At 44.2% G+C, this 27132-nt stretch overlaps 1 protein-coding gene across 3 annotated transcripts in view; it reads right to left on the bottom strand.

Annotated features, from left to right (window-relative positions):
* The window catches only part of PHLDB3 (pleckstrin homology like domain family B member 3), a 122965-nt gene that overhangs the window by 15497 nt on the left and 80336 nt on the right, over nt 1-27132 (bottom strand). For all 3 annotated transcript variants that reach the window (XR_005743983.1, XM_040327363.1, XM_040327364.1), the window contains 8 exons: nt 21645-21782; nt 17013-17141; nt 14743-14898; nt 14474-14584; nt 10493-10576; nt 7348-7438; nt 2631-2817; nt 1294-1372 (listed from right to left, as the gene is read on the bottom strand). Coding sequence is in view for 2 of the 3 variants with exons in the window: in XM_040327363.1 (XP_040183297.1) it covers nt 1294-1372; nt 2631-2817; nt 7348-7438; nt 10493-10576; nt 14474-14584; nt 14743-14898; nt 17013-17141; nt 21645-21782 (975 nt within the window). In the remaining variant the exon portion in view is untranslated. The remainder of the gene's footprint in view (nt 1-1293; nt 1373-2630; nt 2818-7347; nt 7439-10492; nt 10577-14473; nt 14585-14742; nt 14899-17012; nt 17142-21644; nt 21783-27132) is intronic.

The raw sequence follows: 27132 nt of genomic DNA, 5'->3' as shown, positions 1-27132 counted from the left end.
GATGGGTGGGCATCATCCCGAAGGCCAGCGCGTTTCTAGGCATATACTTTTCCTTAGGTAATGCCTAGATGTGCTGCTGAACCTCCATAATTGCAAGCAGGGCCGCCATCAGGAATTATGGGGCCCCTTACAAAGCTTCAGGCATGGCCCCCTGGAGAAGAGAACCAGGGGGGGGGGGGGGGGTGCTGCCGCCTCAAATTGAGAAGTGGGATGGGCTGCTGTGAATTGAGAAGCGAGGGGGTGCTGCGGCTAATTGAGAAGCGGGGAGCCGTGAATTAAGAAGCGGGGGGAGCCCCGAATTGAGAAACGAAGGGGTGCTGCCGCCGCGAATTGGGGTCGGGGGGCTTTGGGTGCTGACGAACAAAAAAAAAAGGGGGGGGTTGCCCTGGGGACCTCTGGGCACCTTACAAAAAAAAATTATAAAAAAAAAAGGGGGGGTAGCCATCCGGGGCCCTGGGGACCTCTGGGCCCTTTAATAAAAATAAATGTAAAAAATATATATATAAAAAAATACATATTTTTTTATTAAAAAAAGGGGGGGTTGCCATCCAAAAAATCCAAAAACAAAAAATATATATATATAAAAACATTATACCATTATTATAACATTTTTTTTTTTTTAAAAGGGGGGGTTGCCATCCAGGGCCCTGGGGACCTCCGGGCCCTTTAATAAAAAAAATATATATATATATATATATATATATATATATATATATAAAAAAAAAATAATTTTTTTTATAAAAAAGGGGGGGGGGGTTGCCATCCAAAAATATATATATATATATATATATATATATATATATATATATATATATATTAAAAAAAATGTAATTCTTATAACATTTTTTTTTTTATAAAAGGGGGGGTTGCCATCCGGGCCCCTGGGGACCTCCGGGCCCCTTACAGGTGTACTGCCTGTACCCCCCTGATGGCGGACCTGATTTACCTTGACTTCCTGTCCGGGAGACACAACAGGAAGGAAGAAGAAATCCCACCAAAGTGAGGAGCATTCCCCTCTCAGGGAGGAGTTTCCTCATTGGAGGATCTCTGCTGTATTCCCTTTCTAGTGACCACTGTATAATTTTGGATTTTCCGTCACTTTTTCCCCCCAGTAAGAATGGGCATCAGGAGAAATAGAAAGAAGCAAATCGCAACAGAAACCTGAAAGGAGCTCTAACCCTCCCCCACTGTATCAAAAATTATAGAAAAAGAAAGTTTGGGCTTTAAATATAGTTTCAAAAAAGCGTAATAGAAAAAACTGCTCAGACTTCTTGTGAAAAGAAATGTACTCACCCTGGCCTTCAGGAGGCGCTCTTTCTCTGCCATAGCTTCACGTAGCTGGCGTTCCATCTCTGCTAACTGAGGCATTGGCCTGTGGAGCAAAGAAAACAAAAGTATAATGTATGAGCATAGAGTAAGCGCCTACGTTTTTTTTTTTTCTGGGGAGAAAATAAAATCTGCATAAAACATATACACACCCTCTAAAAGACAGCTTAATAATCCCCCTTAAAGAATATCTCTGGGGTCATAAAAAAAAATTTAAATTCTGTGTGAGAGAAGAGACCTCAATCCCAGATGTATATATTATTCAGAGATAAGCCCCGCCCCTGCAGTTCACCAACCCTTTGGGAAGAGCCTTATCAGCCAATAGAGATTTCCATACTGGATATCTAAAGTTCAGGGGCGGGGTTTAGCTCAACACTGCAGCAGAAGTCAATGCCTCTTATACAGCATTCGATAAGGATTGAGAAACTCTCTGATGAAGGGATGTATTTAAACCTTGGGCTGATGAAAAGAAAAAATAAAGGAAAATATATATAAAAAAAGGGGGGGTAGAGCCACCTCTGAGTCCTTTAATAAAAAAAAATATATATATATATATTTATATATATATATATATATATATATGTATGTATGTATGTATGTATGTATGTATGTATGTATGTATGTATGTATGTATGTATGTATGTATGTATGTATGTATGTATGTATGTGTGTGTGTGTGTGTGTGTGTGTGTGTGTGTGTGTGTGTGTGTGTATATATATATATAAATAAATTACAAAAAAAGGGGGTTGCCATCCGGGACCTTTGGGCCCTTTAAAAAAAAGGAAAAAAAAAGAAACCTCTGGGCCAATTGATAAAAAATAAATAAAAAAAAATATATAAAAAAATAAACATTTATATATAAAAAAAAAGGGGGGGGTTGCCATCCAGGGCCATGGGGACATCTGGGCCCTTTAATAAAAATAAAAAATAGATAAACAAAAATAAAAAATAAAAAAATATATAAAAAAATGTTTTTTTTTTTATAAAAAAAAGGGGAATTGTCATCCGGGGCCCTGGGGATCTCCGGGGCCCTGGGGACCTCCGGACCCCTAAAAAAAAAAAAAATTGGCCCTTTAATAAAAAATAAAATAAAAATATATAAAAAAATATATATATTTTTTTTATAAAAAATTAATTAAAAAAAGGGGGATTGCCATCTGGGGCCCTGGGGGCCTCCGGACCCCTAAAAAAATATATATATATTTTTTTAAAGGGGGTTGCCATCCGGGCCCCTTACAGGTGTACTGCCTGTACCCCCCTGATGGCGGCCCTGGGTAGAAAATTTCAGTTCTTTTAGCCCTACCCGTATGTCAGAGGTAGTCGGGGATGTCCATTTTGAAGTCTTCCTCCACAGGATCTTCTGTCCTCTCCTTGCAGATTGCGGGTCCGTGCCAACTGGAGATTGGGGCTGATGGCGAGGGCTATCTTACCTCCGGAGCTGCTGGAGGATACGGCAAGGTGCAGAGCAAGGCCAGCGCTCTCCAGACAGGCTGCAATGGAAAAAAAACATGCGTTATACATAAAAGACTCCCCAAAATACATTTGTTATTCATAATTGATCCAATTGGTGATTGGAGAGGAATGCCCGATGTCCAAAAAAAGTCTCACTTGATGATTTTGATAGCTTATTGAGAATAAAAATGCACAGTGGAACTTTGGATTACGAGCATAATCCGTTCCAGGAGAATGCTTGTAATCCAAAGTACTCGCATATCAAAGCGAGTTCCCCATAGAAGTCAATGGAAACGAAAATTATTTGTTCCGCATTGACTTCAATGGCATGCAATACTGCATGTGGTCAGAGGTGGGGGGGGGGGGGCGCCGGAGAGCCTCAAAAACACTCAGAAAGGGCCGGGGACAGCTCGGATGACCTCGAAAAGGCACAAAAACACCCGGAAACAAAGTATTTGAGTATTTACGAATGGCTTCGATCAGCTCGGCTCTGCTCCGACGCACCCGCACCTCAGGCCAAATGCGGTACTGCAGGCCCCATTAGTCCAAATTCTGCTTGTTTTGAGAGACAACAATCGCAAACCGAGTCAGAATTTAAAAAAAAAAGTTGCTCGTCTTTCAAAATGCTCGTTAACCGCGTTACTCGTAAACCAAGGTTCCACTGTACAAGTAGAGCCAACTCTTTTCTGGAGAATTGCACCCTCTTCTTCAGGGCTGTATTTCTTGAAAGACGCTTAGACTCTGAGAGGGTTAAATATCTGCAATATGTTGGGGGTTGTGAAGCAGAGACCGCCTCCAGCGGCACCAGTCCAGTGCTGTCTGCCACCCAAACATGATACCCATAAATGATCCAAAGAGCCAGAAGCTTGTCTATCTCTACATCTTCACCATGAAGTCTGAAGTTAGGCTCTGTTCCCACCTAGGCGTATATACGCCTGAAGCGCGACGCCGCAGCAGCCCCTCATACGCTGGAGGGATGATTTTACATTGCCCTCTATGGAGCTGGTTCACATCTCCACGCCGAACGCCGAAACGCCGCACGCCTGAAGCTCAAAACAAGTCCCGGACCCTTTTTTTCAGGCGGCTTCGGCGTTCGGCATAGGAGATGTGGACCTGGGGTTAGGCTGCATTCACAATCGCGGCGTTTTGTCGCCGCAAAAACGCCGCGATTAGGTATGCCAAGGTGTGAATGCAGCCTTAGAGGTCTGTCCTGTTGTAAGAACCTTAGGGGCAGATCCACATAGATCTGCACCCGCGTAGCGTATCAGAGATACGCTACGCCGCCGTACCTTACCTGGCGTTCTTTCAAATCCTCAAAGATTTTGCGCCGTGAGTTACGGCGGCGTAGTGTATTTCTGGCGGTGGAATTCAAATCGGCGATTAGGGGGCGTGGTTCATTTACATGAAGCGTGTCCCCGCACCGATTGAACTGCGCATGCTCCGTTTCGAAATTTCCCGCCGTGCTGTGCGCGAAATGACGTCGCAACAACGTCATTATTTGAACTTAGACTTGACTTACGTCCATCCCTATTCACGGACGACTTACGCAAAAAAAAAAAAAATTTTGACGCGGGAACGACGCCCATACTTTAACATGGCAAGTCTATCTATACGCCGCAAAATAGCAGCTTTAACTATACGCCGGAAAAAGCCGACGACGTAAGAGAATGCGACGGCTGCGCGTGGATCGTCGGAAAAAGCTAATTTGCATACCCGACGCGGAAAACGACGCAAACTCCTCCCAGCGGACACAGAAGTATTGCATCTAAGATCCGAAGGCGTACGAAGCCGTACGCCTGTCGGATCGAACCCAGATGCCGTCGTATCTTGGTTTGAGGATTCAAACTAAAGATACGACGCGGGTAATTTGAAAGTACGCCGGCGTATCAGTAGATACGCCGGCGTACTCTCTCTCTGGATCTGGCCCAAGGTTTTTACCTTAATGCATTCTCTGCACTAAAATACTTGCCTGATCTCGATCCATTGCTGCGTCCGTGAGCTGCGCCACTCATCTCTCTTTCTTTCTCTTTCTATATTTTTTAAACTATGGGCGTACTGTCTGAAGAATGTCAAAGGTTGTTCCTTCCTCCAAGGCATTACCTTCATATGTTTGTGCCAGAGAAGACTTCCTCTAACCAATAAACCAATGCACTTTTCATACACCTGACCAATAAACCAATATAAAACCAACTAATTATGTAACAAGCCGTATTTACTTAACCACTTCCATACCGCGCCTATTCTGGCACTCCTCTCCTACATGCAAAAATCATATTTTTTTTGCTAGAAAAATTACTCCGAACCCCCAAACACTATGGGCTAGATTCAGGTAGCCCTGCGTAATATTGTGCGGGCGTAACGTATCTCTGATACGTTACGCTGCCGTAAATTAGGGCGCAAGTTCCGTATTCAGAAAGAACTTGCGCCCTAAGTTACGGCGGCGTAACGTATGTGCTCCGGCGTAAGCCCGCCTAATTCAAATTTGGATGATGTGGGCGTGTTTTATCCAAATTTAGTGTGACTCCACGTATTTGACGTTTTTTACGAACGGCGCATGCGCCGTTCATAAAAGAATCAAGGTGCGCATGCTCGAAATTCTGCCGCAAATCGTCAATGCTTTAGACGTGAACGTAACTTACGCAAAGCCCTATTTGCGAACGACTTACGCAAACAACGGAAAATTTGAAAAATTCGACGCGGGAACGACGGCCATACCTAACATTGGCTATGCTTCATATAGCAGGAGTAACGTTACGCCGGAAAAAGCCTTACGCAAACTACGTAAAAAAATCCCCTGGGCGCACGTACGTTTCTGAATCGGTGTATCCAGCTCATTTGCATATTCTACGCTGAAATCGACGGAAGAGCCACCTAGCGGCCAGCGTAAATATGCACCCTAAGATACAACGGCGTAGGAGACTTACGCCGCTCGTATCTTAGCCTAATTTAAGCGTATCTGGTTTCCAGAATACGCTTAAATTTACGACGGCGTAGATTCAGAGTTACGACGGCGTATCTACTGATACGCCGGCATAACTATCTCTGAATCTAGAGATATATATATATGTGTATATATATATATGTGTGTGTGTGTGTGTGTGTGTGTGTGTGTGTGTGTGTGTGTGTGTGTATATATATATATGTTTTATTATGGAATAAAATGGCGGCCATTGCAACTTTTTATCTCGCACAGTATTTGCGCAATAATTTTTCAAACACTTTTTTTGGGGAAAAAAACATGAATTAAAAAATAACAAAACAGTAAAGTTAGCCCAATTTTTTTGTATAATGTGAAATATTATGTTACGACGAGTAAATAGATACCTAACATGTCACGCTTTAAAATTGCGCACACTCATGGAATGGCACCAAACTTCAGTACTTAAAAAATCCCATAGGCGACGCTTAATTTTTTTTTTTTCTTTTTTTTTACAGGTTACCAGTTTTGAGTTACAGAGGAGGTCTAGTACTAGAATTGTTGCTCTCGCTCTAACGCACTCGGCCATACCTCACATGTGTGGTTTTAACGGCGTTTACATATGTGGGCGGGACTTGCATGTGTGTTCACTTCTGAGTGCGAGCTACCGGGGACAGGGGTGTTTTAAATTAAAAAAAAACAATTTTAAATTTTACTTAATTTTTTTTATTTTTGCACTTTTTTTTTGATCACTTTTATTCCTATTACAAGGAAAGTAAACATCCGTTGTAATAGAAATATATTGTGACAGGTCCTCTTTATGGAGAGAGGCGGGGTCAATAAGGCCCCACATCTCTCCTCCAGGATGGAAAGCATGAGATTGTGAAAAAAAAGAAGATCATCGATCTCATGCTGACAGCCGCGATACCGGCTTTGTTTACTTCCGAGTGACGTGATGACGTCACACCCGGGCCTCCGACGGTCATAGAGATGACTGGTGACCATCTGGCATTTTATTACAAATATGAGATTTGACCCCAGATCTCAAATTTAAAAGGACCTGTCATGCTTTTTTCTATTACAAGGGATGTTTACATTCCTTCTTAAATAAAAAAAAAAAAAAAAAACTGTAAAAAGAAATAAGATAAAGTAAAATAAAAAATAAAATTTTTGTTTTAAAGCGCCCCGTCCCGACGAGTGACCGGTGGTCAAACCACACATGTGAGGTATCGCCGCGATCGTTAGAGCGAGAGCAATGATTCTAGCCCTAGACCTTCTCTGTAACTCAAAACATGCAACCCGTAGAATTTTTTTAAATGTCGCCTATGGAGATTTTTAAGGGTAAAAGTTTGTCGCCATTCCACGAGCGGGCACAATTTTGAAGCGTGACATGTTGGGTATCAATTTACTCGACGTAACATTAACTTTCACAATATAAAAAAAAATTGGGCTAACTTTACTGTTGTCTTATTTTGTAATTCAAAAAAGTGTATTTTTTTCACAAAAAGTGTGAATAATGTATAATGTATAATGTTTGGGGGTTTTAAGTAATTTTCTAGCAAAAATAAATAGTTTTTAACTTGTAAACACCAAATCTCAGAAAGAGGCTTGGTCCTTAAGTGGTTAAATAATGTAACAACTGATCACTTACTGTTGCCGTGGAGTGACAATGGACGGTCAGATTGCCGCAGAAACGTCGCATTTCTACTCCTTCTGGGCAGACTGGAAGTCCTCTGAAGTCCCTGTTAAAAAAGTAAGAGTACGACATGGGAAACATGAGTAGGATACAATGATCTGCCTGCAAACTCTTTGGATCAGTTTCCAGGATGTCTGCATGGAGTATGTACATTGTATGCGTGTGATCTGGTTTCCTCCCACAATCCAAACATGAAACCAAGACATAGGAGTGACCTAGCTGGCTTCCACCTTTATTTATTAGTAAACCTTTGCAGAGACAATCTTGATGCAGCTTGGACAAGTTACTGACAATGGCACAATAAGCATCTAAATCTTGGCTGCTTTGAAAGATTACAAACAGATCTCCCTTTAGATACACCCAGAGCTTTTTTTCTCAGAAAATAGGCGCAGGAACTCAACCACGACCCGTTCAGATTTCACAAACAGTTGAAGGGTCTTAACCACTTAAGCCCCGGACCTTTAGGCAGCTAAATGCCCAGGCCAGGTTTTGCGATTCGGCACTGCGTGGCTTTAACAGACAATTGCGCGGTCGTGCGACGTGGCTCCCAAACAAGATTGGCGTCCTTTTTTCCCCACCACTAGAGCTTTCTTTTGGTGGTATTTGATCACCTCTGCGGTTTTTATTTTTTGCGCTATAAACAAAAATAGAGCGACAATTTTGAAAAAAATGCAATATTTTTACTTTTTGCTATAATAAATATCCCCCAAAAACATATATACATTTTGTTTCCTCAGTTTAGGCCGATACGTATTCTTCTACCTATTTTTGGTAAAAAAAAATCGCAATAAGCGTTTATCGATTGGTTTGCGCAAAATTGATAGCGTTTACAAAATAGGGCATAGTTTTTTTTTTTTTTTTTTGTTTTGCTACTAATGGCGGCGATCAGCGATTTTTTTTCGTGACTGCGACATTATGGCGGACACTTCGGACAATTTTGACACATTTTTGGGACCATTGTCATTTTCACAGCAAAAAATGCATTTAAATTGCATTGTTTACTGTGAAAATGACAGTTGCAGTTTGGGAGTTAACCACAGGGGGCGCTGTAGGAGTTAGGGTTCACTTAGTGTGTGTTTACAACTGTAGGGGGGTGTGGCTGTAGGACTGACGTCATCGATCGAGTCTCCCTATAAAAGGGATCACTCGATCGATGCAGCCGCCACAGTGAAGCACGGGGAAGCCGTGTTTACATACGGCTCTCTTCGTTCTTCAGCTCCGGGGAGCGATCGCGAGGGGGCGGCTAGAAACGAATAGCCGCGCCGTCGTCCCGGATCGCTCCCCGCGGGATACCGACCGCCGCATGTACTGGGGGGGGGTCCAGATCGGACCCCCGGCCCGCGGAAAGGCGGGGACGTACATGTACGCCCATATGCCTATACGTGCCATTCTGTGGACATATATGTACATGCGGCGGGCGTTAACATACCAGAATTGCATTACATACAGAGTGCAGAGTTCAGGGGGTTACAAAGCTGTCACTTGTAAAAACAGAAACCAGACTTCTGTGTTTACAGGCGATTGTGGTGAGCAGGCACCAAAGGGTCTGAGCCAAAGGTGGTGGAACTGAGTTCCCCCAAGTTCCCCCTGAAAAAAAAGCCCTGGATACACAGGCCCGTTTATCATCATGACCAGATAAAAAAAAAAAAATCTTTCCAGTAAAAATACATTTTGAGATTGATAGAAAAAATATGAATGTCAAGGGTCAAAGGAAGATAAACTGACTTTGAAAAACAATGGAAAGTCCCAAACAAAAAACTGAAATGGAGATGAAAAATGCATGCTGTTCATAGAGCCACCACTTGGAGGCAGTACCCATCTTTGGTATTTCACAAGTAAAAGTATAACTAAAAGGCAAAACTTTTTATTTTTTTTACGTTTTGGATAAAATGGAGAGGAATTAGAGCCCCTGTCAATTTGTATTGCTGTCTGTGTTCTGCCCATACGTCTACTTTAACCGCAATGGCACTCCTGGGCAGAAGAACGTATATACACGTCCCCTTTAAAGAAGCACCACTGTGCACGCGGCGTGCGTGCATGCCCAACGCGAGCTCCGTGAATCCAACTGCGGACTCGATCGCCGCGGGGATTCCCACAACTGTCTCACGGAGAGATAGAGCGGGGAGATGCTGATGTAAACAAGCATCTCCCCGCTCTGCCTAGTGATAATGACACTGATCTCCGCTCCGTGTAATCGGAGCGGAGATTAGTGTCATGTCACACACAGCCCATCCCCCCTACAGTAAGAAACACTCACTAGAGCACACCTAACCCCTACAGTGCACCTACTGGTTAACCCCTTCACTGCCAGTGTCATTTTCACAGTTATCAGTGCATTTGTATAGCACTGATCGCTGTAAAAATGACAATGGTCCCTTTTACTGTAAAAACATTGATAAAAATAACGACAATAATCCCAAAAATGGGTTCGAAAGTGTCCGATGTGTCCGCCATAATGTCGCAGTCATGATAAAAATCGGTGATCGCCGCCATTACTAGTAATAAAATATATTAATAAAAATGCCGTAAAACGACCCCCCTATTTCTTAGATGCTATAACTTTTGCGCAAAAACCAATCAATAAACGCTTATTGCGATTTTTCAACTAAAAATATGTAGAAGAATACGTATCGGCCTAAACTGAGGGAAAGAAAATAATGTTTTTTTTAATATTTTTTTTGGGCATATTTATTATAGCAAAAAGTAAAGAATATTGCATTTTTTTCAAAATTGTCGCTCTATTTTTGTTTATAGCGCAACAAATAAAAACCGCAGAGGTGATCAAATACCACCAAAAGAAAGCTCTATTTGTGGGGGAAAAAGGACGTCAATTTTGTTTGGGAGCCACGTCGCTCAACCGCGCAATTGTCAGTTAAATCGGCGCAGTGCCGAATCGCATATTGTGGTGTTTTATGTGTATTCCATGTCGGTGGGGTTGGACACAAACTCTTAAGCGGCAGCTTGTCCATTTATGAATATCAATATTTATCTATTTAATATTTATCTATTTATCAATAGATACGCCAGCGTAACTGCTTCGTGGATCTGGCCCAAACTCTTGAGCGGCAGCTTGTCCATTTATGAACCTTTTTGTTCTTACCTTTCTGTGGCTGCTCTCGTTTTCTTCCTGTTTCTCAGAATCCTTCCCATGCAAAGCGCCAAGAGCCAACAATCGGTCCTTCTCCTGCAATACAAACCAGTTTGCCATTATGGATATGCTGAACTCACTTAACCACATGGAGTACAGATCACTTGGAAATGCCTTGGAAATACATTTTTCTCAGAGTGGAAACGCAAGTCCCGCAGCCCCACTCCAAATACTCTTCCAGCAGAGTAATAACTATTCGTCTTGGGGCCTCAGGGACCGAGTGACTTCCAATACCGTATATACTCGAGTATAAGCCAAGTTTTTCAGCACATTGTTTTGTGTTGAAAATGCCCCCCTCGGCTTATACTCGAGTCACCTTTTTGCGCCTGATCTCCGGACTTTGGGGACCCGGTACTGGACGGTCGAAGGTCCCCTGGACCCCAAACACACATGTAGCCCCACTCTTCCTCTACAAGTGTGCAAAGTTTGTTGTCCGGGAGACCTACGGTCGGGGAGCACCGATTTTTTCAAAGCCGGGCACCCCTTCCATAGACTACCATGTTAAACGGTAATTTCTCAGGTGAATTTGGGGACCCAGTACCAGCCGGTCGTAGGTCCCATGGACCCGAAACTTGGCACACATGTAGTCCCATTTCTCCTCTACACTTGTGCTGTCTGAGGGACCTACGGCTGGGGAGCACCGATTTGTCAAACCCGGGCACCCCTTCCATAGACTCCCATGTTAAGTGTCAGACTAGTCATGGACACAGTGAGGCATGGGCACAGTGAGGCATGGGCACAGTGAGGCACAGGGCTGGACTGGGACAAAAATTTGGCCCTGGACTTCATCCAGACTGGCCCACTTTGACAGGTCTCTCTAATGGCGGCCGGACAACTCCTGCACCCCACCCCCGCCACCCAAGCCCCCACTCCCCCTTCACTAGCCACTAGCCATTCTACTTTATTAGAGTAGAACGGCTGGTACTGGTACTCTTATAGGCAGTACCAGTGGGGAAGCTAGACATTATTTCACCCGGGGCAAAGAATCAGTTTGGTGCCCCCCCTTATGGGACAAGATTAGGCAGAAGTGAGAAACTCCCAGGCCATAGCTGTTGAGTCAGCTGTCTGTCCCCTCCCCCATGCTCCTCTGTCATCCCCCCTGCTCCTCCACCTGCTTCTCTGTTCCCCCAGGTGAGCGCTGCGGGGAGGGAGAGGAGGTGAGCGCTATGGGAAGGGAGAGACAGAGGAGCGGAGGGGGCGGCGGACCGCTGTCACTTAAGCCGGCCCACTGAGCCATCGGCCAACCGGGAAACTCCCTGTAGTCCCAATGGCCAGTCCATCCCTGAGCGTCAGACTAGGCATGGGCACAGTGAGGCATGGGCACGGTGAGGCACAGTGAGGCATGCAGATGGACACCCTAGGCTTATACTCGAGTCAATACGTTTTCCCATTTTTTTGTGGTAAAATTAGGTGCCTCGGCTTATATTCGGGTCGGCTTATACTCGAGTATATACTGTACTTCAAACTAGAAAAAGTCCCAGGACCAGAATATTTTCATAATCCAATTGTCCGATACTATGCTGTAGCCCAGGGATCCTCAAACTACGGCCCTCCAGCTGTTGCGGAACTACAAATCCCATGAGGCATTGTAAACCTCTGACATTCACAGAGATGACTAGGCATGATGGGAATTGTAGTTCCTGAACACCTGGAGGGCCATAGTTTGAGCACCCATGCGCCTGTATACAACAAGAAAATGCTAAATTTAGAGGCTGAAGTTCCTTTATTAGCACTGTCAGCAATGTGTTGGATTCCTTCCCGCACGGGGCTCTGCTACAACTCAACATCACAAGGCCTGGATGACATTTCACAGTGCTGTGCACGCTTGGGGTGACGCACTCACCAAGGCAATATGGCACCGTGCCAGAATCCCATTCAGTCTTTGTTTGTCGGATTGAATAGAAGAGGATCTCTGAGCCCTGACAGTTTTATTCTAGAATGTAAAACCAATTTGTGGATCTACTCTTATCTGTGACAGCCTGCAGCCCACCTATCATGAAGAGAGACACGACTTCGGGGCTTTGTGGTTTTCCTGGATTGCGTGTTTTTATCTAAAAGATTTTATAAGTAATGTTCGGCCTCTTAGAGCGGAACTAAACCCCAACCTCCGTCGTGGTGGCCAATTAGGGGCTCTGTCTGCATTTACTGCAAAGAGATGTCAGCATGGCTCATTTATTTAGAATAGATCCTTTATTATAATTGTATTAAATATAATGACATTTTATCATTTTAACTACTTGCCGACCTGCCGCCGGCATTCTACGGCGGCAGGTTGGCTCTCCTGCGCGAGAGCCCGTAGCTCTACGTCGGCTCTCTCGCAGGGAACTAGGGGCGCGCGTGCCCCCGACTCCCGTGCCCGGCAGGCTCGATTACCGCCGGGCACCCGCGATCGCTCGTTACAGACCGGGGACCGGGAGCTGTGTGTGTAAACACACAGCTCCCGGTCCTGTCAGGGGGGGAAATGCTGATCTTCTGTTCATACAATGTATGAACAGAAGATCAGTGTTTCCCCTAGTGAGGCCACCCCCCCCCCCACAGTTAAAACACACCCAGGAACATTCTTAACCCCTTCCCCGCCCCCTAGTGTTAACCCCTTCCCTGCCAGTGGCATTTTTCAATCCAATGCATTTTTATAGCACTGATCGCTATAAAAATGCCAATGGTCCCAAAAATGTGTCCGAAGTGTCCGCCATAATGTCGCAGTACCGAAAAAAATCGTTGATCGCCGCCATTATTAGTAAAAAAAAATATTAATAAAAATGCCATAAAAATACCCCCTTTTTTGTAAACGCTATAACTTTTGCGCAAACCAAACGCTTATTGCGATTTTTTTCTTACTAAAAATATGTAGAAGAATACGTATTGGCCTAAACTGAGGAAAAAAAATGTTTTTTTAATATATTTTTGCGGGATATTTATTACAGCAAAAAGTAAAAAAATATTATTTTTTTTTCAAAATTGTCGCTCTATTTTTGTTTATAGCGCAAAAACTAAAAACCGCAGAGGTGATCAAATACCACCAAAAGAAAGCTATATTTGTGTGAAAAAAGGACGCCAATTTTGTTTGGGAGCCACGTCGCACGACCGCGCAATTGTCAGTTAAAGCAACGCAGTGCCGAATCGCAAAAAGTACTCTGGTCTTTGACCAGCAATATGGTCCGGTGGTTAAGTGTGACTTATAAAAAAAAAAAAAAAAAAAGAACAACAGATGTCAAGAATCCCAAGAAGTAGCACTCTATTGTGTATATGTAGACATAATAAGAGATACTGAGAACCACATCCCGCATACAGAGCAAGTGCTACTGTGCTGAGTCCATACAAACAAAATAGGAACAGATACCGAAAATCACATCCAGTATACAGAAGTAGAGAAGGTGTACTGTGTAGAGTCCATGCATACAAAATAAGTACAGATACGAAAATGACAGCATACAAGACAATGTAGCGCTACGTGTGAGCCAAAAAGCAATGACTGTGTACACCTAATGGAGTGTGACCATATATTGTGACTCAAAGGATGTAATAGCCCCTGTAGACTTCCTATTGGATCGAAACGCGTCGGACCATGCATTTTGCTCCCCATATTGCCTTTAATACTTATGAATTGTGATCACCTTTTTTTATATTTTATTATGTATATTGTTTTTTTCATTAAAACCTCTTTATGACCTACATCATCGGAGCCCCCATTTTTTTCTTCTCTTTACATGAATTTGTGGACCCAAATTGTTGACAATCGCCACAAGTGATTTTGTGTGTGTGTATAGGGATGAAGGGTGGGTATATGACGCTTACAGTAAGTTAGAATTTGTGTCTCCTTCCCCCTGTGGCCTGGTTTTGTCACATGACAGTATAGAGGATGTCAGCACTGTGTAAGCTCAGACTAGAATGACTTGGGAGCTTACAGAAGGCTTTCTTGCACCACTAATTTACCTTGTTCAGAGACTGGAAGACTCGTGTGTTCTCCTCGCTAATCCTTAATCTCTCAGCTTGTGCCTGTTCCTCCGCACCGCGTATTTGCTCTTCCAAGCGCGGAATTTTGTCCTGCATTAGAAACCTTTTTTAGTGCTTGGCAGGGAAATTTCAATTAACATCAATAAATCAAGCCACGTTGTTGGGCCAATGCAACAACAAGGCGTTTTCACGTTGGGAATGACCACAGGCAAACAAATGGCAATCTATTTATTTCTTGCAAATCTTACCTTCCGTTTGTTCAACTCGTTTTGCCGTTTGGCTAGGTTTTGTGTGATCTGTCTGTAGGAGGCCTCTCTCTCCTCTTCCCGGCTGCTTTCTTTCTCCAACTGCTGGAACTCCAAGTCTTCAAAGGATTTCACAGCACTTTCCATCATCTCCGACATCTGGAAGAAAAAGGTGGTAAGTTGCTACGTTTCTCAGAACCTCCATATAGGACAAAACCATTCACTGGTAAACCCTTGGCATTTAGCGCTTCCATCTACAACAGCGGTTCACCAACTTTAGTCCTCAAGTAACCCGAACAGGCCATGTTTTAGGAATGTTCTTCTATAGCAAGGATCCTCAAACTACGGCCCTCCAGCTGTTGTAGAACTACACATCTCATGGGGCATTGTAACACACTGACATTCACAGACATGACCAGGCATGATGGGAATTGTAGTTCCTGAACAACTGGAGGGCCGTAGTTTGAAGACCCATGTTCTATATACACTAAGGCCTCGTACACACGATAGGATAGCCAGAGGACAACAGTCTGAAGGACCGTTGTCATAGGTTAACCGATGAAGCTGACTGATGGTCCGTCACGCCTATACACCATAGGTTAAATAACCTATCGTGTCAGAACGCGGTGACGTAAAACACAACGACGTGCTGAAAAAAAACGAAGTTCAATGCTTCCAAGCATGCGTCGACTTGATTCTGAGCATGTGCAGGTTTTTAACCGATGCTTTTGCATACCAACGATCGGTTTTGATCCATCGGTTAAATTTTAAAGCAAGTTCCTATTTTTTTAACCGAAGGTTAAATAACCTATGGGGACCACTCACGATCGGTTTTGACCGATGAAAACGGTCCTTCAGACCGTTGTCCTCTGGCTATCCTATCGTGTGTACGAGGCCTAACTCATAAATACCAAGCCATTGACTATTAGGCTTCATTTCCACTGGCGTTTTTACAGCCACTTTTCTGAGCGTTTTTTACAGCTTAAAAACGCCTGTCCATGTTATTCTATGGCATCATGCCCACATAGGCGTTTTTGAGCTGCAAATGGCATAGGCGTTTTTGAGCTGTAAAAAAAACGCAGAACCAGGGCGTTCTGAAGCTCCAGAGTAGAGCTGTAAAAACGCCAGACGTTAAAAACGCTCAAATACGCGCGAAAACGCTCAAAAACGCTACCGCGGCATTTTTAAAGCTGCAGCTCACAAAATTTTTTTTTTTTTTTTTTTTTTTACAAAATAAACATGGACAGGCGTTTTTTAAGCTGTAAAAAAGGCTAACAACAGTGGCTGTAAAAACGCCAGTGGAAATTAAGTCTTATAATGAAAAGACCTGTGAAAGGTGAGGAACTGAGGTTGGGAGCCAATGATCTAAAACAGGGGTCTCCAGACTGCGGCCCGAGGACCCAATGCAGCCCTTTGCTAGCCTTTATCCGGCCCTTGCAGCACTATTCTTCCATATGATATGAGGAACTATTGCTCCCACTGACACCAAGAATAGGGCACTATTTATTCCACTGATACCAATGATAGGTCACTATTCCTCCTCCTACTGACCACCAACCCCGAGACCATATTTACTCTCACTGGTGTTGGCCCAGGACATTTTCTACGCCCAATGGCCACAATTTGCCCCCCTAAAATCTGAAGGGCAGAAAACTATCCCTTTGTTTGAAAAGTTTGGAGACCCCTGATCTAGAGGTATCTTCATCCAAAGAAGAACCACCGTATGTCCACAGACCTATCCAGTAGGAAGCTTCATCTAGACAAGACCTACACACATCTAAACCCTGCAGACATATAGCTAGATTCAGGTAGAGTTAGGTCGGCGTATCAGTAGATACATCCTGAAACTAGCTAATAGACATTTCCATCTTAAGAACTGCATATTGATAAACCCTTCAGCCAAATGAACTATAATGCTCATTCCACTCACTATTCCTGCCTAAATGAGCTCTATATACCGACGAGTCCTCCGACTTCTTCCAGCTAGAAGACAACAACTCACTTCAATACTCCTCCCAATCAGGAACTCCCTTAGGATATTTTTTTTATTATGCTTGAGTAGGAAAACACGAAGGTTGCCAAACAGCAAACAATAGGACTGTATCTATTTTCTAGCAGGTTTTTATTTTCAAGGTTGCAAAAACAAAGATCTGTAGGGCTGAACTTTTTGAAATGCATCAGCTTTTGGGGAAAAATGTGCACCCCTCTTGTCTATAACTGGTAATATCTACTACACACATAGTTCAGGTTTAGAAATACAGTGGGTCACTGACCTCTTGGATCTGCTTCCTAAGCTGCTCCCGTAAACTCTCCGGCTGCTTTTCCAGTTGTGCGTGACACTGCGCTATCTTCTCCTCCAGCTCCTTCACCTTCTTCTTCTCGTACTGTAGCTGGACCTTATCCTGCACCAACAAAGGAAGACTTTACATTCAACTGCATGGGTGCAAAAATGATGAATTATACCCTATGTCAGGGGTGCCCAACCAGTAGCCTGTGCATAGGAACGCCCGCGGGAGCCACTACCCGGAAGCCGGCGGGGAAAATAGTGATACAACGGTATGTATGGCAAAAAAACAAACAAACATCAGCGTACTGTCAATGTCAAGAGTGAGCACAATGTAATGTTAGAAAATTGTTTTTAGGGTGAACCTCCGCTTTAACCACTTAAGCCAGCTAAATGGCAGCTAAATGCCCAGGCCAGGTTTTGTGATTCGGCACTGCGTCGCTTTAACAGACAATTGCGCGGTCGTGCGACATGGCTCCCAAACAAAATTGGCGTCCTTTTTTTCCCACAAATAGAGCTTTCTTTTGGTGGTATTTGATCACCTCTGCGGTTTTTATTTTTTGCGCTATAAACAAAAATAGAGCGACAATTTTGAAAAAAATACAATATTTTTTACTTTTTGCTATAATAAATATCCCCCAAAAATATATATATATAAAAAAAAAAAATGTCCTCAGTTTAGGCCGATACGTACTCTTCTACCTATTTTTGGTAAAAAAATCGCAATAAGTGTTTATCGATTGGTTTGCGCAAAATTTATAGCGTTTACAAAATAGGGGATAGTTTTATTGCATTTTTATAAAAAAAATATTTTTACTACTATTGGCGGCGATCAGCGATATTTTTCGTGACTGCGACATTGTGGCGGACAATTTTGACACATTTTTGGGACCATTGTCATTTTCACAGCAAAAAATGCATTTAAATTGCATTGTTTATTGTGACAGTTGCAGTTTGGGAGTTAACCACAGGGGGTGCTGTAGGAGTTAGGGTTCACCTAGTGTGTGTTTACAACTGTAGGGGGGTGTGGCTGTAGGACTGACGTCATCGATCGAGTCTCCCTATAAAAGGGATCACTCGATCGATGCGCCGCCATAGTGAAGCACGGGGAAGCCGTGTTTACATACGGCTCTCCCCGTTCTTCAGCTCCGGGGAGCGATCGCGACGTAGCGGCTATAAACGAATAGCCGCGCCGTCGTCCCGGATCGCTCCCCAAGGTAAGCCGCCCGCCGCACGCAGCGGAGGGGGGGTCCCGATCGGACCCCCCACCCGCTAGAAGGCAAGGACGTATATATACGCCCATCTGCCAGTACGTGCCATTCTGTGGACGTAAATAGGCGTGCGGCGGGCGTTAAGTGGTTAAGCTAGTGCATTGTTGGTTTACTTATAGTTTCCTTAAATTTCGCTTTTAAATGCTTTTTTTTCTTTGTCTGAATTTCTCACTTCCTGTTCCTCCTTAGTAAGCTTGCCCCCATCATCTGAGCTGTTCTGGCTGGGGGTTAGTCAGCATGCTCGCCCCCTCCCTTGGGACTACATCCCTGTGGGGAGACGCTGAGTTTTCCCCTCAGGGATGTAGTCCCAAGGGAGGGGGCGAGCACGCTGACTAACCCCCAACCAGAACGGCTCGGATGATGATGGGGGCAAGCTTACTGAGGAGGAACAGGAAGTGAGAAATTCAGACAAAGAAAAAAACATTTAGAAGGAAAATCGAAGGAAAAGGTAAGTGAACCAACAATGCACTAGCTTAAATGAACCTATTTAGAAAATAAAAAACAAACCTTTACAACCCCTTTAAATATTGCATAAAGTAAAAGGCCTCAAAAAGAGACACCAGGATGCAGTAGTTAAACAGTAATGTACGAAATATCTCCAGAGTGAGACAGTACCTCTACAGGACAGCACAGCCAGGTCCATTATACCTTGAGATCTCTTTACAGAGCAAACTACAGCTGAATAATACAATTTGGTCCAGGATCTCCCTCAGCCTTTGATCGGAAAACTAAGTGGAACTCCAATGAGACCATCAAGCTTTTAAACTTGTAAATTTCCTATCAAACTCTGTTGCTGAAGCCAAACCTAGACTAAACAACCTCATAGGCAGTGAAGACGGAGATCACATGACCAAAGGCGGCTCTTTAATTAGGCCTAAGGCCTCGCACTCACAGGGGCCTCACGGCCACCCAACTTGCCCAATGCATTACCCCAGTTTTGAGGGACAGGGGACCTTAACGCTTCCGCTGCTGTGCTCAGGCAGCGTTAAGAGCCCTAACTCAGGAGAGGGACCGCCAGCGTCCCTAACAACCAGTGAATATCGGTGACACCACCCTTTGTGATGTCAATGACCCAGCATGACCTCAGTCAATGACATCACAAGGGGGCGAGTTCACCTGGTGACATCACCCCGCCCCTTAGTTATTAAAAAGTAGGATCTGGGGGCCGCCTTGTTAAAGGGGGCTTCCAGATTCCGATAAGCCGCCCACCCGTAGACCCCCCACAACCACTGGCCAGGGTTGTGGGGAAGACGCCTTTGTCCTTGAATTCTTTTTACCATTATGGGGGTGAGTGGGGCCCCATGTCAAGTTTTGCCTAAGGCTTTACAAAACCTAGAGCTGCCTCTGCACATGACCTGAACAGCGAATGTGCACATTGGTGACCCTTCACACATGTGACCGTTGGGTCTGGACTATAACATGCATATACGGCTAGGTTAAAGCGGAGTTCCGGCCACAATTTCACTTTTTAAATATAAATACCCCTGTAATACACAAGCTTAATGTATTCTAGTAAAGTTAGTCTGTAAACTAAGGTCCGTTTTGTTAGGTTGTTACAGCATTTAGACACTTTATAAAATAGAAATTGACTGGGGCCATCTTAAGTGTGGGCATCATGAAGCCAGACTGTATGACTTCCTGGATTTCAGCCTTGCAGATCTCGCACATGCTCAGTGCTGCACAAGCAGTGTAATAGGTTTCAGATCAGGTTTCAGCACCTGTACTGTCCAAGTCACATGATTCTTCGAGACTGGGGAGTGCACAGACTCCTGGAAAGTTACACCCACTACATTCCCAGGAGTCTGTGCGGTGTAGGTTAGGAAGCATTAAGCACCTAGGTGCAGGAAGAGGGAAGATTAACTATTCTGCCTAGCAACAACACTTTGAAGGCATCTAAAAAAAAAAAAAGTTTCTTAAAGGACTAATGACATTTTTTTAAAACTACTGATGTAATGTTATATTTATGGGTGGAACTCCACTTTAAGTCAAGAACTTTAGGGACAATGGCCATCTTTAATTGATATAAAGACTGAATTTTTTTGTATTTGCACAGCAAAAGATATTCAATGCTGACTTGAATTTCATTTTTTCTAATTACTTCTTTAAGAGATTTATAAATCTAATAAATAAATGACCACTTGCATTGAATCCACGGATTCAATGTTAACAGACTAGGGAAATTATCAAATTGAAGATGAATGTCTTTTTTTTTTTTCTTCAAAGAGCTTTATTGTAACAATGGTACACAATCAAGGCAAGGCACACAACTCTCCTTCAGACCCCGCTTTGTCTCCTCCAATGCGTTTCACCCCCACAGAAGCTTAGTCATGGAGATTGGGGTGAAACACATCAAAGGTTAGAAAGCGGGGTTATGTACTTTGACTTGGTTCTGTGAATGTACGGTTGTTGGAGTAAAGCTCTTTGAAGAAATGAAGATGTTGCAGATGTATGACTTCTTTCATTTAAATTTAGTGCACCGTTAAATAACAGACCCCGCTGAGTCAGCACCTGCATTTGGTGAAGGTGGCCTAAAAGACTGCCTGTAGCGCTGTACTTTGGGCCAGATTCACAGAAAAAGTACGCCGGAGTATCTGCTGATATTCCGCCGTACTTTCAAATTTGCCGCGTCGTATCTTTATTTGTAATTCACAAACAAAGATACAACGGCTTTTGGCTAAGATCCGACAGGCGTACGGCTTCGTACGCCTTCGGATCGTAGGTGTAATTCTCCGGCGGCCGCTGGGTGGAGTCTGCGTCGTTTTCCAGCGTCGGGTATGCAAATTAGCTGTTTACGGCGATCCACGAAGGTACGCGCGTTCGTCGCATTCTCTTACGTCGTCGCTAGTCGGTTTTTCCCATTGCAATCTTAAGCCTGCTATTTCATGGCTTAGATTTAGAACAGCCATGTTAAAGTATGGCCGTTGTTCCCGCATGGAATTTCAAATTATAATTTTTTTGCGTAAGACGTCCGGGAATACGAAAGTACGTTACGCACGTCGCCTTTCAAAAAACACGTCGGGGCGCCGTAATTTCGCGCAAAGCACGGCGGGAAATTTCCTAACGGAGCATGCGCAGAACGTTCGGCGCGGGAACGCGCCTAATTTAAATGGTACACGCCCCATTTGAATTAGGCGGGCTTGCGCCGGACGGCTTTATGCTACGCCGCCGCAAGTTTACAGGCAAGTGCTTTGTGAATCAAGCACTTACGCCGAAAACTTGCGGCGGCGTAACGTAAAGGGGATACGTTACGCCGCCGTAATTATTCATGAATCTGGCCCTATGTTTGTATTCACTGTAAAAATTATCAGTTGCGCATAGGAGGTCTTTCTGTAGGGGTGTCGCTACTTTACCTTTTGTCTCTCCTCCTGCCACTTCTTCTCTGTCTCTCTAAGCTGTTCATGCAACACATGGACCATCTCTTCCTCCTTCTCTATTTCCTTCTTCTCAGTCCTCAACTCTCCTTCCAACAGAGCCCGCTCCATCTCCACCTGAAAGGTAATAAGTGGACAACACTGTGAAAGAAGCCCCACCCCTGAAGAGCCATAATGCATTCTCCCCAACACATTTTATCATGACACATTGTCCACTACCATGCATTGAATACTAAAACTCTTTACATTGAGAAGTAAAAACAATGATTGCTACAGTTTATTACCGCTTAAGAAAACATATGTAACATCTAATAACTCTCTACTTGTCAATCGTCTAGGCCAGGGGTCTTCAAACATTTGCAACAAAGGGCAAGTTTACTGCCCTCCAAAGTTTGGGGGGTCAGACGGTGTCCAGTGGGAGTAGGAAATGCCCCACCCAGTAACAGTGGGAGTAAACAATGTCATAAGCTTGATGGTCAGTGGGAGTAAAATAATTACATCAGTGAGAGGAATAGTACCTATAATTGGAGTCAGTTGGAGAATTAGTTTCCCAACTCTGGTGTCAGTGGCAGGAATGGTGCCCCAAGGGCATGATAAACTCAAGCAAAGGACCCCATTTAGCCCGTGGGCCGCAGTTTGGAGACCCTTGGTCTAGGCCAACCTTTCTAACCCAGAGGAACCCTTGATACCCTGTTACCCAAAAAATAAGACCTACCCTGAAAATAAGACCTAGCATTATTTCCCAGGAGGGCTACAATAGAAGACCTACCCTCGAAAATAAACCCTAGTTAAAAATGCTTGTAAAATCCTAAAATCCACTATATTACAGTAGTATATAATGTACAATGTGTGTGTTCCTGTAATATAATTGTGGGGAAGAGAGCTCCGGCGGGTCACAGAAGCGCAGAATGGCGCTATAACGAAGGTATTTGGCACAATTATATTACAGGAACACGCACATTGTACATTATATACTACTGTAATAGAGTGGATTGTAGGATTTTACAAGCATTTTAACTCGGTTCACACTGGGGATTGCTGACAGGCAGGGAGGGAGAGGGGGAGAGAAGACATTACATGGTAAGACCTACCCCGAAAATAAGCCCTACTGTGTCTTTTGTTGGCATAATTAATATAAGACCCAGGCTTATTTTCGGGGAAACACGGTATAACTTTCCAGTCTCAGGGAACCCCTGGTAAAAAATACAACAACAACAACAACTCATGATACATTAGTGTGGTGATCGGTGGGAAGAACGCTCCTTTCACTTGTGGTCATTGGGAAGAATTACCCCCTTACAGATAACTAAAACGATCAATGGTGTCAGGTTAAACTTATCTGAGAGTCAGAAATTGCTCAAGGAACCCCTAGCAACCTCTGGAGGAACCCTAGAGTTTCATGGAACCCTGGTTGAGAAACCCTGATCTAGGTTCTCTATTCCTAAGCAATGGATATCTAGCACTGGGACACTAAGATTGTCTTATTGGTGTTGCTATCCAATAGTGCTGCAATCAAAGATTCTGGGTTTTGGTCCTGCAGATTCTATGTGCCATAGTATTTCCATAACTTCCTTAGTTACTAATGCAACTTAAAGTATTTAAGACTCAAGCACCAAACCACAAATTAAGTGGTCTATTTAAAAAATATATATTTGCACAGCCGCCACCAATAATGGCCATATTGGGTCTAATATATGTTTATTTCCTATGATCGTCAGCTCCATCTAGTGGCCCTATTGCAGTACTTACCTGATGGAGGTATTTCAAGTAAAATGCCACATTATGAACACTAGATGGAGCTGACAGTCATAGGTAATAAACATATTAAGAAACATTACGCGATTATTTGCAATAGTTGTAGGAATGTTTGAGACATTTGCACAGTGAATTGTTTATAAATACACCCTAAGGGGCAGATCCACGTACCTGCGCGTAAGAATCCGCCGGGCGCAGCGTATTTAAGATACACTACGCCGCCGCAACTTTTTTTTTTTTCAAATCCTCAACGAATTTGCGCCGTAAGTTACGGCGGGGTAGTGTATCTTTGGTGGCATAAGGGCGTATAATTCAAATGGATGTAATGGGGGCGTGTTTTATGTAAATACGTCGTGACCCAACGTAAACAACGTTTTTTTTTTAACTGCGCATGCGCCGTCCGTGGGGGTATCCCAGTGTGCATGCTCGAAATTAACCCGGAAAAAGCCAATGCTTCCGACGGTGACATCATTCTACGCAAATCCCTATTTGCGAACGACTTACGCAAACGACGTAAACATTTCAAATTTCTACGCGGGAAGGACGGCCATACTTAAAGCGGGGGTTCACCCTTAGAGGGCACTTTTCCCCCTTAGATTCCTGCTCGTTATTACTAGGGGAATCGGCTATTTATTTTAAAATATGTGCAGTACTTACCCGTTTACGAGATGCATCCTCTCCGTCGCTTCCGGGTATGGGCTTCGGGAGCGGGCGTTCCTTCTTGATTGACAGGTTTCCGAGAGGCTTCCGACGGTCGCATCCATCGCGTCACGATTTTCCGAAAGAAGCCGAACGTCGGTGCGCAGGCGCAGTATAGAGCCGCACCGACGTTCGGCTTCTTTCGGCTACGAGTGACGCGATGGATGCGACCGTCGGAAGCCTCTCGGAAGAATGTCAATCAAGAAGGAACGCCCGCTCCCGAAGACCCATACCCGGAAGCGACGGAAGAAGATGCAGCTCGAAAACGGGTAAGTACTGCTCATATTTTAATACAAATAGCTGATTCCCCTAGACCGAACGAGCAGGAAGCTAAGGGGAGATTTTTTTTTTTTTTTTAAATGGGTGAACTCCCGCTTTAACATTGAGTACGCCTCATAACAGTAGCTTTAACTATACGCCGGAAAAAGCCGAACGAAAACGACGTAAAAAAATGCGCCGGCCGGACGTACGTTCGTGGATCGCCGTAAAAAGCCAATTTGCATACTCGACACAGAATTCGACGGTAACGCCACCTAGCGGCCGCCGAAATATTGCACCTTAAGATCCAAGGGTGTACTAAGACGTACGCCTGTCGGATCCCTCCGAGATGCTATCGTATCTTGTTTTGTAGATACAAAACAAAGATACGACGCAGGAATTTTAAAATCACGCCGGCGTATCATTAGATACGCCGGCGTATTCCTTCTGTGGATCTGCACCTAATAGTCCAGATACAAACTTGTTCCAATATAGGATCAAGCTAATTGAAATAAAGTTGTATCTGAATTATTATTCGTTGGTTTGGTGCTTCAATGTTAGATCCTTGATTCCAAATTGACGACCACTATTCAAGCGTAGTCTGATTGACTAAAGGAAAAAATGAATGTCACCCATAGCAACCAGTTAGATAAAAAAAGGTTACCTTTCTTAAGTAAGTTTTAAAATAAAAGGAAGGGTCTGATTGGTTACAGTAACATTTTTTTTTTTTTTTCTATTTTATCTGATGTAGGCAAATATACAAGTATCTTGTAAACCTCTAGAGCAATTGCCAAATGCCTCACTTTCCCAGCCGCCCCCAAACTACAATAGCTGGTAAACGCTAAACCTGTTGCTATTGGTTCAGGTAAATAATCCCGTCACAGACCTCCCCAGAGCTGATCCTTTGTCGCCGACACTGGCTGCGTCTTCATGGACGGATCCCGGATAATAAGCAAAATCGGGCTCCCGGCAGTTTGCTTCTGAAGAAGACATTACACAAAGGAGCCAGTATATAGCTGTGCTAAGCTGGCGTATTGTTCAGCGACATACAACACCCACACAGCGGCATACACCTGTGCAGACACACAGTATAAACATCCAACCACTGTACACAACTGGGAGGAGGCAGACGCATGGGAGAGTTTCCCAGCAGAAGAGGTAAACAGCTTAGAAGCCGGAAGTCTACCGTAACCGGTGATGGAATTGTAGGTCTTAAAGTTATAGGCATTGGAATATATTGTGAAAATAAAAGTAGCAAGCCAGCTTTAAGGCCCCGTTCACATTAAGCAATTTGGAATCGCAAGCAGAAGTGCCGCGATTCCAAATCGCTGCAAAATGCGTGACTCGCATTTGGGTTCCATCATTTTTAATGGCACTTGTTATACAGTAGGGTTACACCGATACCACTTTTTTAAGACCGAGTACAAGTACCGATACTTTTTTCAATTATTCGCCGATACCGAATACCGATACTTTTTTTAATGTCATGCGACAGTGGACTGTGTCAGTAGTTTATTTATTTTTTTAACAATTACATTTTTTACAATCTATTTTTTTTTTTTACAATTTATATATCGTTTTACAATACTTTCTTTTTTTCGGGGGGGGGGGGGGTGGATGGGTTCAGTGTTTTTTTTTCTCTTCTTCTTTTTCTTCTTCTTTTCTTTACAATTTTACCTTTTAAATACTTATTACAATTTTTTTCTTTTATTATTTTTTTTTTTTTCAGCCATTTGGTGAGATATCAGGGGTCTAGACAGACCCCTGACATCTCCCCTTTGATTAATATTCAGGGACAGCGGCTCCTGGTCAATCATAAACTGAGACATCATAGATATAGTTTACTCTGCTCAGTTATGAATGGACATTCAGTAATCACTGACTCTGTTCATTCGGAAAAGGAAGGATCCGGTCAATGACATATATACTGGCTCCTTCCTCCGCTCTCCATTCTGACAGATCGTGAACAGGTGGGGCGGAGGAGCAGGGAGGACATGGAGGGGGACCAGAGGAGCACGGAGGACAAGGAGGGGGACCAGAGGAGCACGGAGGACAAGGAGGGGGACCAGAGGAGCACGGGGGTCAAGGAGGGGGACCAGAGGAGCACGGGGGTCAAGGAGGGGGACCGGAAGAGCACAGAGGACAAGGAGAGGGACCAGAAGAGCACAGAGGACACAGAGGGGGACCGAAAGAGCACAGAGGACACAGAGGGGGACCAAAGGAGCACAAAGGGGGACCAAAGGAGCACAAAGGACACAGAGGGGGACCAAAAGAGCACAAAGGACACAGAGGGGGACCAAAAGAGCACAGAGGACACAGAGGGGGGACCGAAGGCGCACAGAGGACACAGAGGGGGGGACCGAAGGAGCACAGAGGACACAAAGGGGGGACCGAAGGAGCACAGAGGACACAGAGGGGGGACCGAAGGAGCACAGAGGGGGGACCGAAGGAGCACAGAGGACACAGAGGGGGACTGAAGGAGCACAGAGGACACAAAGAGGGACTGGAGGAGGGCTGGTGGAGCGCAGAGAGGGGGACATGGAGAAGGACAGGGGACAGTCAGGGGTGATTGGTGTGGCAGCGGGGGGATTTACATACCCCGATCTCCCTGTATAGATTTTAATAAAGCAGCTAAAAACGCCGGGGGGGCATGGAGGACATGAAGGGGGACCGGAGAAGCACGGAGGACAGGGAGGTGAACCGGAGGAGCACGGAGGACATGGAGGGTGCCTGAAGGAGCATAGAGGACATGGAG

Source organism: Rana temporaria, chromosome 10 (genome assembly GCF_905171775.1).
Source record: "Rana temporaria chromosome 10, aRanTem1.1, whole genome shotgun sequence".
Lineage (NCBI taxonomy): Eukaryota > Metazoa > Chordata > Amphibia > Anura > Ranidae > Rana > Rana temporaria.
This window is presented reverse-complemented; position numbering and strand designations above follow the sequence as displayed.